At 55.4% G+C, this 15,215-nt stretch overlaps 1 protein-coding gene across 6 annotated transcripts; it reads left to right on the top strand.

Annotated features, from left to right (window-relative positions):
* The first annotated feature begins 1,829 nt into the window (after positions 1 to 1,829).
* Positions 1,830 to 15,166, top strand: EHMT2 (euchromatic histone lysine methyltransferase 2). Of its 6 annotated transcripts, XM_086705803.1 has the most exons (28): positions 1,830 to 1,918; positions 2,565 to 2,631; positions 2,730 to 2,948; positions 3,046 to 3,299; positions 4,129 to 4,213; positions 4,309 to 4,349; positions 4,468 to 4,623; positions 6,674 to 6,811; positions 6,928 to 7,042; positions 7,213 to 7,314; positions 7,539 to 7,687; positions 7,788 to 7,931; positions 8,011 to 8,246; positions 8,326 to 8,508; positions 8,626 to 8,708; positions 9,036 to 9,142; positions 9,244 to 9,366; positions 9,452 to 9,553; positions 10,316 to 10,420; positions 10,536 to 10,690; positions 10,774 to 10,941; positions 11,381 to 11,525; positions 11,873 to 11,950; positions 12,203 to 12,318; positions 12,428 to 12,514; positions 13,923 to 14,001; positions 14,143 to 14,318; positions 14,663 to 15,166. In XM_086705803.1, the coding sequence occupies exons 1-28, from the start codon at positions 1,877 to 1,879 to the stop codon at positions 14,841 to 14,843; spliced, it is 3,636 nt and encodes a 1,211-aa protein (XP_086561929.1). In that variant the 5' UTR covers positions 1,830 to 1,876; the 3' UTR covers positions 14,844 to 15,166. The 6 variants fall into 6 exon arrangements, with proteins under 6 accessions (XP_086561929.1, XP_086561930.1, XP_086561932.1 ...); XM_086705804.1 differs by lacking the exon at positions 7,213 to 7,314; XM_025917071.2 differs by lacking the exon at positions 1,830 to 1,918 and having other exon boundaries at positions 2,337 to 2,631.
* The last annotated feature ends 49 nt before the right edge of the window (positions 15,167 to 15,215 follow it).

Genomic DNA, 15,215 nt, shown 5'->3' with positions numbered 1-15,215 from the left:
GCTGCCCAGGGAGAGGTTCTGATATATCTTGAGATGGGGGGTGGGGGGGTGGGAATTGGGAGGGAATTTGGCAGGAGGCAGTTTATGTGCTCCTGCATAGAATAGATCCTTGGGAGAGGGAGTGGTAGGGGGAAAGGATTATTGAATTCCAGAAAAGGAAGTAGGGAGACAGTTCTTGCATGCTGGGGGAATGGGATTATGGGTAAAGACTCACCAAAACTAGGGAGAACCATGTCAGGTGCCAGGTAAGAGAACATGGGGATAAGGGTCCTGGGTAGATATGAAGTGGGGGACAATAGCAAGAAGGATGAACAGTGGTGGGGGTGGGGGGTAGGGCACTTAGATGAAAGGATACATGGAGGTCTGTTTGGGGAGGGGGGGAGAGGAGTAGAGACTTATACAGTATTTTTTAAGAAAACAAAACGTATTTTTTAGGATTTTTTCTGGAGTTTGGGGTTTTAGTTTTTCTGCTTTTGTTTTCCACAAAATAAAAAATAATAAAAAAAAACACTTTATTTTTTCTTTATACTCTGTCTGGCAACTGCATGTGTATGACTATCCCACCCTAGACAGCTTCTCTCTGATGCCATTTGCTCTACACTCCGCACAACTCCTGTAGGCCTCATGCGTGAAGGAGACTTGAGAAGAGAAGGGGATTGTGCAAGTGGGCTTCTCTGGCTGGGGACCCTCCAAATTCTACAACCTCAGCACCTGGCAGATAGCTCACACTTATGTTTCATAATTAGCAGTGGTGATAACACACTATCTCCCCCTCTATTGGAAGAGTTTCGTATCTGCACTATGGAAGAGCTATATGTGTGATCATTGTGTCCACCGAAACTTTAAGCAGGAGCCAATGTTTGGGCATTTATGATCTGAGGAAGGGTTCATGTCCTCGGGAAAGCTAAATAAAACAAACAAAACAAAAAACAGTTCAGATTAGGGTATGGGGAAGACTACAATTCCCACAAAGCTCTGGAATAGTTCTTAAGCAAAGAGAACTACAGTTCCCAGAAGGCCTTGAATTGGCCTCAGGTGCCCAATACCCCAACCACCTGCTTCTATCAAATACTGCGTGTGAAATCACACAGGTTTTTTTTCCAGACTTTGACCAGAATGTAATACGTAAAGGGATGGTACCCTAAATAATGCTACCAAGGTTATATATTGGTGTAACATCATTCATACTGTTAGTTGGGCTGTGACCCACGCAGTGCCTATGTATATAAGGTGTTTGGCAAAAAAAGAAAAAAGTTACTCAGTAGTATCACCAGGCAGTAATGACTCTCGGGCCTCTAGGGTCTTACCCAGATCGCTAGTGCACATGGTGGAGTAACATGTATGGCATAAACAGAACAGACGTTTAGCCCCAGGTTTTCAAAAGTGGACGCTGCTCCAGGAGACATGAAGCAGTTGAAAGTAAAGGTGTCTGCGCGTCCCCACTGCCCCCTCCTTGCTCGTTAGGGAAGCAAGGCCAAAACTGAGCCCGACCCTTCTATCTGGTGACCCACAAACTAGAAAGCACCCAGAGGCGGGAGAAGCATACGCGGGCCAGATTGGAAAGACAGCCGCAACCGAAAGCTGGGAGGGTCAGACATTCCTTTCGTTACCTAAAACCAGGCGGGGGATGGAGAAGCCACACCTGGACCCAGGCGTGCCTCACCTTCGGCTCCCCGCTGAGCTGACACCAGGAATGGCAGGAATTCTCCCCTGCAGTCCCAGCTTAGGACAGCCACTGCCATTTCCGAGGCTGCTCTCGGGGGAAAATGGCCAGAAGGCGCGTAGTGGCTCCTTTAAGGCTCCTCCTAGTCCTCCCTCCCCCGCCCACGTGACCCGGGGCGGCCGCGCGCCGGCTCAGCCCCCCGCGCAAGCGGCGATGGCGGCGGCGGCGGGAGCTGCAGCGGCGGCGGCCGCCGAGGTGCGGAAGGGGAGGGGGAGAGGCGGGTGCATGCCCGCGCGCGCGCCCGGGGGAAGCGCGCGCCCGTGCAATGCTCCGGGGGTGCAACGGGGCCGGGGGGCCCGGACGGGACCTACAGCAATCCGGAGGGCCAGCACCGGGGGCGGATGAGGGGACCAGGGGGTGGGAGGTGGGGGGAGTGGGCACGGAGGCGCGCGTGCAGCCGCCGGCTGCCCCCGAGTGGGCGGCGGGCGCCGGGGCCCCAGGAGCACGCGCGAGGGGCACGAGGGGCCGTCCACCGGGCTGGGGGGCAGCGGGCGCTGGAGGGGTTGGTGCCCGGGGTCCCCGCGGCCTGGGGGACAAAGGGGGAGCGGCGCGTGCAGCCGGGAGGAGGGGGCGGGGCCGGGGCGCGGAGGCCCCGCCCCCTCCCCCTCCTCTCTTCTCGGCCCCAGAGATGCGGGGTCTACCGAGAGGGAGGGGGTTGATGCGGGCCCGGGGGAGGGGTCGTGCGGCCCCCCCGGGCAGCCGAGGCCGCGGAAGGGGGGGGCCCCATAGAGGAAGAGGTAGGCCCCGGAGCCTACTCTCTCTTCCCAGAGCCCAGGCGTCCTGGGCTCCCCAACTTCCTACAGGGCTGACTAGCCCTCCTCTACCTTGTGTCCCCTGCCAGGGGGAGGCCCCTGCTGAGATGGGGGCGCTGGTGCTGGAGAAGGAGCCTAGAGGAGCCACTGAAAGAGGTGAGTACAGCAGAAAAACGGGCCCAGTTGGACCTTCACCTCCCCCAACACAGGATTCCCTGAGAGCTTAGCCCCAAACTTTTTCTTTTCCCTTACAGTTCATGGCTCTTTGGGGGACACCCCTCGTAGTGAGGAGACCCTACCCAAGGCCAGTCCCGACTCCCTGGAGCCTGCTGGTCCCTCATCCCCAGCCTCTGTCACGGTCACCGTGGGTGATGAGGGGGCTGACACCCCTGTAGGAGCCACACCACTCATTGGGGATGAACCTGAGAATCTCGAGGGAGATGGGGACCTCCATGGGGGCCGCATCCTGCTGGGTGAGAGGCTGGGGAGTCTTGGGGTGGGGGGTGAAGTGGGGTATCCTCTGACTACTTTTCCTCTTATCTTGCCTTTGCTTGCCTGTCTGTTTTCCAGGCCATGCCACAAAGTCATTCCCCTCTTCCCCCAGCAAGGGGGGTGCCTGTCCCAGCCGGGCCAAGATGTCAATGACAGGGGCTGGAAAATCACCCCCATCGGTCCAGAGTTTAGCTATGAGGCTGCTGAGTATGCCGGGCGCCCAGGGGGCAGCAGCAGCAGGGCCTGAACCCCCTCCGGCCACACCCAGCCCAGAGGGGCAGCCCAAGGTCCACCGAGCCAGAAAAACTATGTCCAAACCAGGAAATGGGCAGGTGAGGATTGAGGGAGAGGGTTGGAGTGGGGAGACAGGAGTAATCCACAGTAAACCCCTTGTGGACTTTCTTTACACTTTTTTTTTTTTTACACTTTATTCAGACCTTTTCTAATCTATTCCCAGTTTCACATATTTACCTAGGGGCTACAGTGTGTCAAATTCTGGGCTGGGGGTTAATCTGAACAAACAGACAAATTTCTGTCTTCCTGGAGTTTACATTCTTGGGGAGAGGGAAGTAGATAAGACAAAGGTTAGAGAGTTAATTGTGTAGCTACTTTTATAATTATTCTTATGATAATGACTAAGGAAACTTCAGACCACTCTTTCTTTCTACCTCAAAGCAAGCCCCAAGGGAACTTTTTCCTCCCTTTGACACTGTCCCTGCTCCCTTTTTTAAAGGTTCTAAGGGTTTTACTATGAATCCCTAAGGGGTAGGAGGTGAGGGAAAGGACCAAAGCCCCAGAATTTCAGAAGCTTTATAACAATATTTTTAGGGCTCTTGGTATGATTTTGTTTTGGGTATGGTTTAGGTAGCTTTGGGCAAAGCATGAACCTTTGTTTTCTCATCTTTAAAATGGGTAAAAAAGGGCCTGCTTCTGCGATCTTGAAGAGATAAGTGTTAGGTGTGGGATGTGCTTAACATACTACTTCTGGGGATATAGCAGTTCTTGTGATTGCCACATTCTGGTTCACTGGAGCTTCAAATGGCATTTTTGAGGGTGTGGCTCACCTACCCTCCACCTCACCCAGGGCTGCAGGCTAATCCAGGCCCCGGGGCCCAACCAGAGATACTCCCGACCCTAAGTGTGCTCCCTCTCGGCCCCCAGCCCCCAGTCCCTGAGAAGCGGCCCCCTGAAGTGCAGCATTTCCGCATGAGTGATGACGTACACTCCTTGGGGAAGATGACCTCAGGTCAGTCCCACCTCCCACCCAACCTGCTGCTGGATGAGACCTCAGGGTCCTGAGGGTTAAGGACAGGCCTTACTCCTTTCTCTCTCTCCTTCTAGATGTGGCCAAAAGGAGGAAGCTGAACTCCGGTGGTGGCCTGGTGAGCCTGGAGAGGCAGAAAACAAGGCCTCTCCACCTAGGGGGCCTCATCCTGCCCTCAAGGGAAATGGGCTGGGGGGGAAGTACCAGCAGCTTCCATTTTTCTGATCTTTTCCTAGTCGGAGGAGTTGGGTTCTGCCCGGGGTTCAGGAGAAGTGACCATGGAGAAAGGGGACCCAGGGTCCCTAGAGGAGTGGGAGACAGTGGTGGGGGACGACTTCAGCCTCTACTACGACTCCTACTCTGTGGATGAGCGTGTGGACTCTGACAGCAAGGTGAGAAGGAGCTAGCCTACCTCCCTGTCAGCACGTACCTTGTTCAAGGCTCAATCGCCAGTCTTTCATTCCCTGCCTTGTCTCTTTCCTTTTTACCTTGTGAACACCCCCTAATTCAGGGCCCCATACGGTCCGTAACTTCAATGCATGCTCCTTGCTCCTCTCCATGGTGGCAACCACCATCCTGGACTTGGGGTTTAGCATTCCATTTTGTTGTTTGCTTGCTTGTTTATTCTTTTGCTCTTGGTTTGGTTTTATCTCCTACAAGTTTGCCTGTGCAGTATAATGCTGTCTTACCTGTTGTGCTTTTTTTTTTTTTTTTTTTAACATTTTTTCACGGAAAACTTCAAATAACATACAAAAGAGCAAAGGGTGAGCCCTCATGAAGCCTCACCTGGCTCCAGCAATTTTCAGTACACAGCCACTCTTGACTCCTCTCTTCCTCCCCCAGCACACCCACCTCCCTGACTGCTTTAAAGTAGCCATCACATCGTTTTATCTGGAAATGTCTTTGTATGTATCTCTAAACATCAGGCTTCTTCCTGTTTTTTATTTTTATTTTTTAGTGTTTTTATTTTTTTTTGAGAGAGAGAAAGAAACAGAGTGTGAGCCGGGAAGGGGCAGAGAGAGAAGCAGGGTCCAGGCTTTGAGCTGTCAGCACAGAGCCCGTCGCAGAGCTCAAACTCATGAACTGCAAGACCCTGGCCTGAGCTGAAGTCAGATACTTAACTGACTGAGCCACCCAGGCGCCCTCTTCCTGTTTTTTAATATCACTGCTTAACTGTTTTCACAACCTAGAAAATGTAGCCATCACCTTGCTATGAGTGTTCATGTGTTCTCAGTTGTTTCATAGGTGGGTTTTTGTTTGTCCAGATTCAAATGAGCTCCATACATTGGTTTGATTGACATTTGCCTTAGGCCTCTCTTGATTTAAAGGTAGGTTTACCTGTCTTTGAAAAAGAAGGTTTTTTTTTTTGCCATTTATTTGTTGAAGAAGCCAGGGTGATTGTCCTACAGAATTTCTCACGTTTAAAATTAGTTGACTGGGTGGCGACTGACATGTTCTTTTTTCTTTTTTTTTAATGTTTATTTATTTTAGAGAGAGGGAGACAGAGGTTCCAGAGCAGGCTCTGCACTGACAGCAGATAGCCCAATGCAGGGCTTGAACTCACGAACTGTGAGATCTTGAGACAAAGTAGGATGCTTAACCGACTAAGTCATTCAGGTGCCCCCTCAATATTTTTTATAAACTAGATCTAGAAGCATAATCAGCTTTGGGTGTTTTTTTGTTTTTGTTTTTAATGGTGAGAAGATTTGATAGCTGGTATGCATGCTTCCTCTTGCATCGCATAAGCGGGCATGGGACGTCTTGTCTTTTTGTTAGTGGTATTTAAGATTGATAGTAGATTTCTGTGACGTCAACCTTCTCCTTATTACAAAGTTCTTCATTAGCTTTTCATCTGGTATTTTTAGCAACCACTGGTAGTCCTATCTACATATGAACTTCATAAAAAGCATAAAACTTGTGCTTGTTTTCTGGAACTTTTTTTTTTTTTTTTGCTTAATATGTCATCAAGATTCACACTCATCATTGTGAGTGAGGTGCCTTCCTTTTCACAGCTAACATCCCACACCCTTTGTTTCCTCTCCTGTCCATTCACCTCCTCCAGGGAGCCATCCTGGGACAGTAGTAATAGTTCTTTAAAAAAAAATTTTTTTTAATGTTTATTTTTGAGAGAGAGACAGAGTACGAGCCGGGGAGGGGCAGAGAGAGAGGGAGACACAGAATCCGAAGCAGGCTCCAGGCTCTGAGCCGTCAGCACAGGGCCCGACGCAGGGCTCAAACTCAAGAACTGTGAGATCACGACCTAAGTCAAAGTTGGACGCTTAACTGACTGACCCACCCGGGCACCCCAGTAGTAGTAGTTCTTTATTTATCCTGCTTCATTGAGTCTTGGGGGTTGGATGTGTCCTGCCCTGCTTGTTTCCCAAGAGAGGGCTGTGGACTGAGGGTTGCTGTTTCCCCAGCCCTGCCTTGCTTCTCTCCCAGTCTGAGGTTGAAGCTCTGGCTGAACAACTAAGTGAGGAAGAGGAGGAAGAGGAGGAGGAGGAAGAAGAGGAAGAGGAGGAAGAAGAAGAAGAGGAAGAAGAAGAGGAAGATGAGGAGTCTGGCAATCAGTCTGACAGGGTAAGAGCTGGAGACTGGCATCCTGAGAAGTGGGGGCTGAGGGGCTGGAGGTCTGAGTCCCCAGAGCAGGGGTAGTGGGCTGGGGGCTAGGCTCTCTAATTCTTCCTCCATCCCAGAGTGGTTCCAGTGGCCGGCGCAAAGCCAAGAAGAAGTGGCGGAAGGACAGCCCATGGGTGAAGCCATCCCGCAAACGGCGGAAGCGCGAACCTCCACGGGCCAAGGAGCCACGAGGTGAGGAGGCTCCTCTGCTCTTGGGTCCCCTCCTCCAGCCCCCCTGCCAGCCCCCAGAGAGCGTGCATGAACACACGCTCATGCATGTGCTCATGCACGTACACCCGCATGTACCCACGCGTCCAGGCACCTGTGAGCTCGCACTCTCACTCTCTCTGTCTCTGTGTCAGGAGTGAATGGTGTGGGCTCCTCAGGCCCCAGTGAGTACATGGAGGTCCCTCTGGGGTCCCTGGAGCTGCCCAGCGAGGGGACCCTCTCCCCCAACCACGCTGGTAATTGCCAATTGCTGGGATGGCGAGCCACTAGGGGGCACCCTCTGGGCTGGAGGGAACGGGGAGGAGGGGGACCCCACCGGAGCTGAGGTGTCTGTCCATGGCCAGGCTTTGGGAGTTCTAGAGCTTGGAGGGAAAGGCAGGGCGGGGGTGCGAGGCCCTACCAGTGGTCCCTGTGGGTGATGGGTATGGCCTCCCTCAGCTCCCTTTTCCCTCCGTCCAAGGGGTATCCAATGACACGTCTTCACTGGAGACAGAGCGGGGGTTTGAGGAGCTGCCCCTCTGCAGCTGCCGCATGGAGGCCCCCAAGATTGACCGCATCAGCGAGAGAGCTGGGCACAAGTGCATGGCCACAGAGAGTGTGGATGGAGAGGTGGGCCCTGTGAGCTGGGAAGAGAGGTGCCGGTGGGTCGGGGGGGATCCAGCCCCGGGCCCTAGCCTCACCCTCTTCCTACCCGTTCACGCTGCCACAGCTGTCAGGCTGCAATGCCGCAATCCTCAAGCGGGAGACCATGAGGCCATCAAGCCGCGTGGCACTAATGGTGCTCTGTGAGACCCACCGTGCCCGCATGGTCAAACACCACTGCTGCCCAGGCTGTGGCTACTTCTGTACGGCGGTGAGTGACCGGTGGGGCAGACAGGCTGCGTGCCCCACAGGGGAGGGGTCTTCTAGATCCTGACCACATTATTTCCCAGGGCACCTTCCTGGAGTGCCACCCCGACTTCCGTGTGGCCCACCGCTTCCACAAGGCCTGTGTGTCCCAGCTGAACGGCATGGTCTTCTGTCCTCACTGTGGGGAGGATGCATCTGAGGCCCAGGAGGTGACCATCCCCCGGGGGGATGGGGTGACCCCACCAGCTGGCACCGCAGCCCCTGCCCCCCCACCCCTGGCTCAGGATGCCCCCGGGAGAGCAGACACTTCCCAGCCCAGGTACTGGCCTCCCCCTTCCCGACTGTCTGTTCCCTGCCCTGGCCCCGTTGCTTGTAGACATCAGCACCTTCTCCCACAGTGCCCGGATGCGAGGGCATGGGGAGCCCCGGCGGCCACCCTGTGACCCTCTGGCTGACACCATCGACAGCTCAGGGCCCTCCCTGACTCTTCCCAATGGGGGCTGCCTCTCAGCCGTGGGGCTGCCACCTGGGCCAGGCCGAGAGGCCCTGGAGAAGGCCCTGGTCATCCAGGAATCGGAGAGGTGAATGAGGGGTTGCTCTCGGGCTGGGCGGCCAGGGCTGGGGCTGAAAGGTGGATCTGCAGGTTTTGAGGTTGATGTTCCTTCTGAGGAGCCTACACCTCTCCCTCGCCATGACAGGAGGAAGAAACTCCGCTTCCACCCCCGGCAGTTGTACCTGTCGGTGAAGCAAGGAGAGCTGCAGAAGGTGATCCTGATGCTGTGTGAGTATTCCACTTACTCGTTTGTTCTGCAGACCTTGAGTGAACACTGGTTATGTACCAGACACTGGGCTCGGGGCCAGGAGTACAGCAACGGAGGCCATTGTCCTTGCCCTGAAATACTTAGTGTGGTAGGGGAGACAGACACACAGCTAACCCATCAGTTGTGCCTTCCCACTGGATGTTCAGAGGAGTTAATGACATTGCTCAGGAGGGGCCCCTGACATGGGTTAGGGCCCTAAGAAGCCTTCCTGGAGGAGGTCCCACCTGCCCCCTAGCTCGCTCACCACTTGTCCCTCCCTCTTCCGGTGTGGCGGGCTCTCCCCACAGTGGACAACCTGGACCCCAACTTCCAGAGCGATCAGCAGAGCAAGCGCACGCCCCTGCACGCGGCCGCCCAGAAGGGCTCTGTGGAGATCTGCCACGTGCTGCTGCAGGTCAGCATGGGCCCAGCCCTCTGCCTCATTGACCAGGCCCCCAGACGCCCTCCTTTCCCCAGCCCTTCTGAGGTGCCAGCCCCCATGCCCCCTCCTTGCAGGCAGGAGCCAACATCAATGCAGTGGACAAGCAGCAGCGCACCCCGCTAATGGAGGCTGTGGTGAACAACCACCTGGAGGTAGCACGCTACATGGTGCAGCGTGGCGGCTGTGTCTACAGCAAGGTGTGGTGACTGGGCCAGCCGGGGCCTAGGTTTGAGATGGGTTTGAGATGCCAGCGGGGGACTCATCTGCCCACGTCTTCCTCAGGAGGAGGATGGCTCCACCTGCCTCCACCATGCAGCCAAAATTGGGAACTTGGAGATGGTCAGCCTGCTGCTCAGCACAGGACAGGTGGACGTCAACGCCCAGGTCAGCGGCCTGGCTGCCTGCCCAGCCCACTTCGTCTGGGTCCTTGGCTCAGCTTCGGGCTTTGGGCCCCCTTTCAACCTCAGCTGACCTCCGACCCTTTCCGTGATCTTGCCTTGCTTTAGAGTGTCCCTCTTTTCTCCCTCCTCATTTGTGTTTTTTTCTTTACCTTTCTTCTTTTTGCTTTTTCTGTCAGTTTTCAGAATAATGAGTTGCTGCCTTAATCTCTGGAAGTGTGCGATGATACTCTTTATCACCTCTCACTTTGTCATGTGTTGGGTGTGTTTTAGCCTATTGATCTTTGAATTGTTCCATTCTTTGTCCAGGAGGAGCCCCTTGAACTAGGCTTCTGTGGTTTTTGTTAGGACCCAACCGCTTTTAAGTGCATCTTTTAGTACAAAGAGATTTTTTTAGAGACTGCAGTCTGTGTCCTTAGCAGCAGTTATTGCTGTTGGGCCACTGTGTTCTAGGACTTTTGAGTGGAAAGACCTAGAAAGTATGTATCTTTTAGAATGAGAAAAACTATTCCACAACTCTGAGCAATAGACACTATTAGTCCCATTTTACAGATCGGGAACCTGAGACCCCAGAGACTTACCTGGAGTCTCAAAGCATGTGAGTGATGGAGCTGAGACTCACACTCAGAGTCTAGCCCCAGAGCCTGTGCTCTTGACCACATGCTCCTTTGGGAAGCAGGGCCAGCTGCTGGGCGTGCCCGGGGCAGGGGAAGGGGGACCCCTCACCCTCCTCCCTCTCTCCCCACAGGACAGTGGGGGATGGACGCCCATTATCTGGGCTGCAGAGCACAAGCACATTGAGGTGATCCGCATGCTGCTGACACGGGGCGCCGATGTCACGCTCACAGACAACGTGAGAGTTGGTTGGGGGTAGTGGAGGTGGGGACTGTCCTGGCCCCCTGAGCAAGGACGAGGCTGGGTTCAAGGGCTCACTGCTTGGACCCACCCTTACCCTCCCACGTCCACAGGAGGAAAACATCTGCCTGCACTGGGCCTCCTTCACTGGCAGTGCTGCCATCGCTGAGGTCCTCCTCAACGCACGCTGTGACCTCCACGCTGTCAACTACCACGGTGACACACCCCTGCACATCGCAGCGCGGGAGAGCTACCACGACTGTGTGCTGTGAGCCCCAGCCCACCCCACGCCCTGACGCCCCAGCGCCTTCACGCAGCCCCAGACCCCACAGGCTTCCTGTCCCCTCCCAGGCTGTTCCTGTCACGCGGGGCGAACCCTGAGCTGCGGAACAAGGAGGGGGACACAGCATGGGACCTGACTCCTGAGCGCTCCGACGTGTGGTTTGCGCTGCAGCTCAACCGCAAGCTTCGTCTTGGAGTGGGGAATCGGGCCATCCGCACTGAGAAGATCATCTGCCGGTGAGCCCGGGCCCTCTGCACCCAGGACAGCCTTCTGCCTTCTCCCCCAGCCCTGCTGAACCTCCAGAACATCCCTCAGACCCTCCCCAGGCTCCACTGAATCACCAGAACCAACCCCCAGCTAGGATACCAGATACAGTAAACAGAAATAAAGTTAAATTGGAATTTCAGTCGAGCAGCACGTACTTTTTTAGCGTTAAGAGCGTCATACACAGTATTTGGAATGTATCCATAGTAAAAAATTACGTCTTATCCAAAATCCAATTTTCATTGGGTGTCCTGCAGTTTATTTGACGACCTTACCTCCCATGCCCCAATGAACCCCCAGAATCATGCCCTTCCCTCCCACAGCCCCAGGAACCTCCTAGACCTCTCCTTGTACCTAGTGGACCCCCGACCCCATCCTGTAGCACCCCCAGCCCCATCTCCCTTCCATCAGGGATGTGGCTCGGGGCTATGAGAACGTGCCTATTCCCTGCGTCAACGGTGTGGACGGGGAGCCCTGCCCGGAGGATTACAAGTACATCTCAGAGAACTGTGAGACGTCCACCATGAACATCGACCGCAACATCACCCACCTGCAAGTGAGCGGGGGCCCGGGACCTCCTGGAGGGACACACAAGCTGTGGGCCGACAAGGCACCTGGCCAGTGGAGTGGGGCTGAAAGGGACCTCTGGCGTGGGCTTGCATGCATCTGGGAAAGGGGTCCTTTTTCTGGGACACGTGAAGGTATCATATGGGCTCCTGGTAGCCCTGGGGACACCCCAATCAGCAATACCTTGATTGTCCCTCGCCCCGGGAGCATCACCACCCGCCATACTAATATAACCACCTCAGGGAAAGGACAGCAGTTGGGGGGCAGAGAGCGCCGGTTGCTGAGGGGACAAGGCCACTTCTGAGGGCCGAGCTGATCCCCTGCCTCCTGCCCCAGCACTGCACGTGTGTGGACGACTGTTCCAGTTCCAACTGCCTATGTGGCCAGCTCAGCATTCGCTGCTGGTATGACAAGGTATGTGCCCTCACCCTGGGCTTCCAGGGGCGTGCCAGGATAGAGGTGAGCCTGTACCCAACTACATGCAAATCAAGGGCATGGTGGCGTGGTTCCTGTTCTCTGCACCCAGCATGTGGCCTCCCTTAGCCCGTTCTCCCTGTTTGTGGCATTGGGATCCATGGTGGGTTTTTCTGTGGAGTCCTGGGGGTCCTTAGCAGCCGAGGTGGGCGCCACACAGAAACCACTTGTCCTTCCCTCCTTCGACCCCAGGATGGACGGCTGCTCCAGGAATTTAACAAGATCGAGCCCCCACTGATTTTCGAGTGTAACCAGGCGTGTTCCTGCTGGAGAAACTGCAAGAACCGGGTGGTGCAGAGTGGTATCAAGTGAGGCCCACCCCTGCAGCCCACCCTCACCCCCACCTCACCCCCATGTCCCCTCCGGTGGGGGTTTCTGGGTTCCTCCACCTAATGTCACCCCCTTTCCTGCCCCCAGAGTGCGACTGCAGCTCTACCGAACAGCCAAGATGGGCTGGGGGGTCCGAGCCCTGCAGACCATCCCCCAGGGAACCTTCATCTGCGAGTGAGTAGGGGTGGAAGGGTGCACAGCCGTAGCTGACTCCCAAGCCTCCATCTGCTTTCCTCCCTGATGGGTCCCACCCCTTCCCACTGCCCGTCCCTGGCCAGATTGTACCTGCTCCCAGCCTGCTCAGACCTCAGAACCTTCTGTCACCACTACCACATCTTCCCTCCCCTGCCTTTCCAAGCTGGGAGACAGACAGACATGGATTGAGCCTCTGTCACTGGGTATCCTGGGCCAAGTTCTTAACCTCCTGGAGCCTCATTTTGCTCATCTGCAAAATGGAGGTGATAAAGTTACCTTTCTGTCCAAGTCACCAGGGCCTCACTTCTCTCCAGCAATTCTTTCTTTTCGCAGCATCTGTAACCCTCCTGCCCCCTGGCTCCTACTCCATGGCCTGCAGACTTAATCTAGGCCTCCTTTGGCCCCACTTGCCTCTTTACAGGACCATCCATTTTCTCCTTATTGGGTCATCTCTCAACTTTGTTCAAGTGGCCCCTTCCTCCTGAGCCTCAGTTTCCCCACCATCCACTCACTGCTCATCCCTGCCGGAATCTGCCTTTGCCCTTGCCCTTCTGCTGATACCACCTCTCGACAACCCGCCCGTCACCCCGTATCTTGATCCTCCTTCTCCCAGCGTCTGCTACTCTCCCTTGCTGTGGCTCCCATGACGCTGTCCTACCTCTGACCCATCCATCCTCCCTTTTCACCAACTTCTCTTCCTCCACTTTCTAAATGTGGGTGTCCTTGTGTCCAGCTCCTTCCTAGAGTTCCTCACAGCCCCTGTGGCTCTGTCCCTTCCTGCAGCCCCAACCTCTCCTGTCCTACTGCCTGGCATCACCACCACCTGCTGTGTGATTCCTAGTCCAGAAACCTCCTAGTGACTAAACCTGCGTGGATTTCCCCGCCCAAACCACCTGCCTATAGATACCGATCCCTGTAACCACAGGGGCTTGGTGTCTCCCTACTCGCTGATTCTTCCTCTGGTGCAGCTCAGGCCCTTCCCTTTACCTTCCCCACCACTGCATCTCCAGCTCGTCCCCAGCCCACCGGCCCCAACTTCCCCCACATTTGCTGGTCCTGCCCATTGTTCCAGCTGTCCGGTGGAGACCCCAGCTGGCAAGAGTATGCCCAGTGTTGTTCCCTCTGTTGTGTTCTCTGTTCCTCCTTTTCATTCTCATTCCAGAGGGGAGCCACCCACCTCCTCCCCCACTCCCAAGATGTCTGCTGTCCTCCATGTCCACTCTGCCTTGGCTGCCTACCTCAGCCATCTAGGTCTGTGGGATTCATAGACGGAGCAGCTGACAAATTGTGAAAGAGGGTTCCATGGGGTTCTGAGGAGAGACAGGGCCTGGAGCGAGCTCCCGATAACCCCTGTTCACCTTCAGAACCACCACTTCCTGCCCAACAGGTACGTTGGGGAGCTGATCTCCGATGCTGAGGCTGATGTAAGAGAGGATGATTCTTATCTCTTCGACCTAGACAACAAGGTAAGCAGGAGACCCCTCTGTTCCTTGCTCCCAGCCAGCTGATGGAAAGCTGGGGAGGAGGGACTGGATGGTCCATGGGTGGGGAAGTTGGCCAGGCAAGCGGGGTAGTAGTAGACGTGAAGAGTGACACCTTCCCCTCAGGACGGAGAGGTGTACTGCATTGATGCCCGTTACTATGGCAACATCAGCCGCTTCATCAACCACCTGTGTGACCCCAACATCATCCCCGTCCGTGTCTTCATGCTGCACCAGGACCTCCGGTTTCCACGCATTGCCTTCTTCAGTTCCCGAGACATCCGGACTGGGGAGGAGCTGGGGTGAGGTGTCTCTGGTGTGTGCCAGGGGTGTGGGAGATGTGGTAAGCTTAGGACCAGAAGCGGAAGACTGGAGAGTGCCTGGTTTCCAGGCATGGAGCAGAGCAGAGCCTCTCTGATGTCCGTGTAGATGGAGTCCTGAGCCTCCCAGATTCTGATTCAGTAGATTTGGGATGGGGCCCAAGATTCTTCTGCATGTCTAATGAGTCACAGGCAGTGCCAGTGCTGCAGGTCCGTGAAACAGCAAAGGGCTTGGAGTCCGTCCAGAGAAGATGGGGGTGGGTGCTTTGGGGTAGGCCTGGGCAGCTGGCTTTGGATCCCATAGCCTCCTTCTGCTCCTCTGACAGGTTTGACTATGGTGACCGCTTCTGGGACATCAAAAGCAAATACTTCACCTGTCAGTGTGGCTCTGAGAAGTGCAAGCACTCAGCCGAGGCCATTGCCCTGGAACAGAGCCGCCTGGCCCGCCTGGACCCCCACCCCGAGCTGTTGCCTGAGCTCGGCTCCCTGCCCCCAGTCAATCCCTGAACGTGGACCACACACGTCCCCCACCCCTGGATGGCCACCAGCTCAGCAGCCCCCTCTGCCACTTGCTGCTCACAGCCCACACCTGGGGGTGCTGCCTTCTTCTGTCCCTTACCCTTTCACACATTCCTCGGCCAGAGACCCCCAGCCGGGCCCTGGAGGTCTGACAGCCCCTCTCTCCCAGAGCTGGTTCTTCCCTGGGAGGGTGACTTCAGGGCTGGCCGCTCCCTGTTCCCCATCCTCAGCTGAAGTTTGATGAATTGAAATTGGGCCTCTATGCCAGCTGGTTTCCTTTGTTCTCAATAAATACTGGGTTTGGTAATAAACTGTCTTGGTGATTGTTTGAGGGGCCAGAGGGGGTTGGTCAGGGAGGAA

The sequence above is a fragment of the Puma concolor genome, chromosome B2 (assembly GCF_028749965.1).
Source record: "Puma concolor isolate L17-30 chromosome B2, mPumCon1.1.hap2, whole genome shotgun sequence".
In the NCBI taxonomy this organism is placed as follows: Eukaryota; Metazoa; Chordata; class Mammalia; order Carnivora; family Felidae; genus Puma; species Puma concolor.
This window is presented reverse-complemented; position numbering and strand designations above follow the sequence as displayed.

Bases quoted from the DNA above. Each gene is read 5' to 3' on its own strand.
- EHMT2 (XM_025917071.2), top strand. From the start codon at position 2,352: ATGCGGGGTCTACCGAGAGGGAGGGGGTTGATGCGGGCCCGGGGGAGG. The intron at 2,632-2,729 runs GTGAGTACAGCA...TTTCCCTTACAG, and splicing joins TAGAGGAGCCACTGAAAGAG to TTCATGGCTCTTTGGGGGAC. The intron at 9,367-9,451 runs GTGTGGTGACTG...CGTCTTCCTCAG, and splicing joins GCGGCTGTGTCTACAGCAAG to GAGGAGGATGGCTCCACCTG.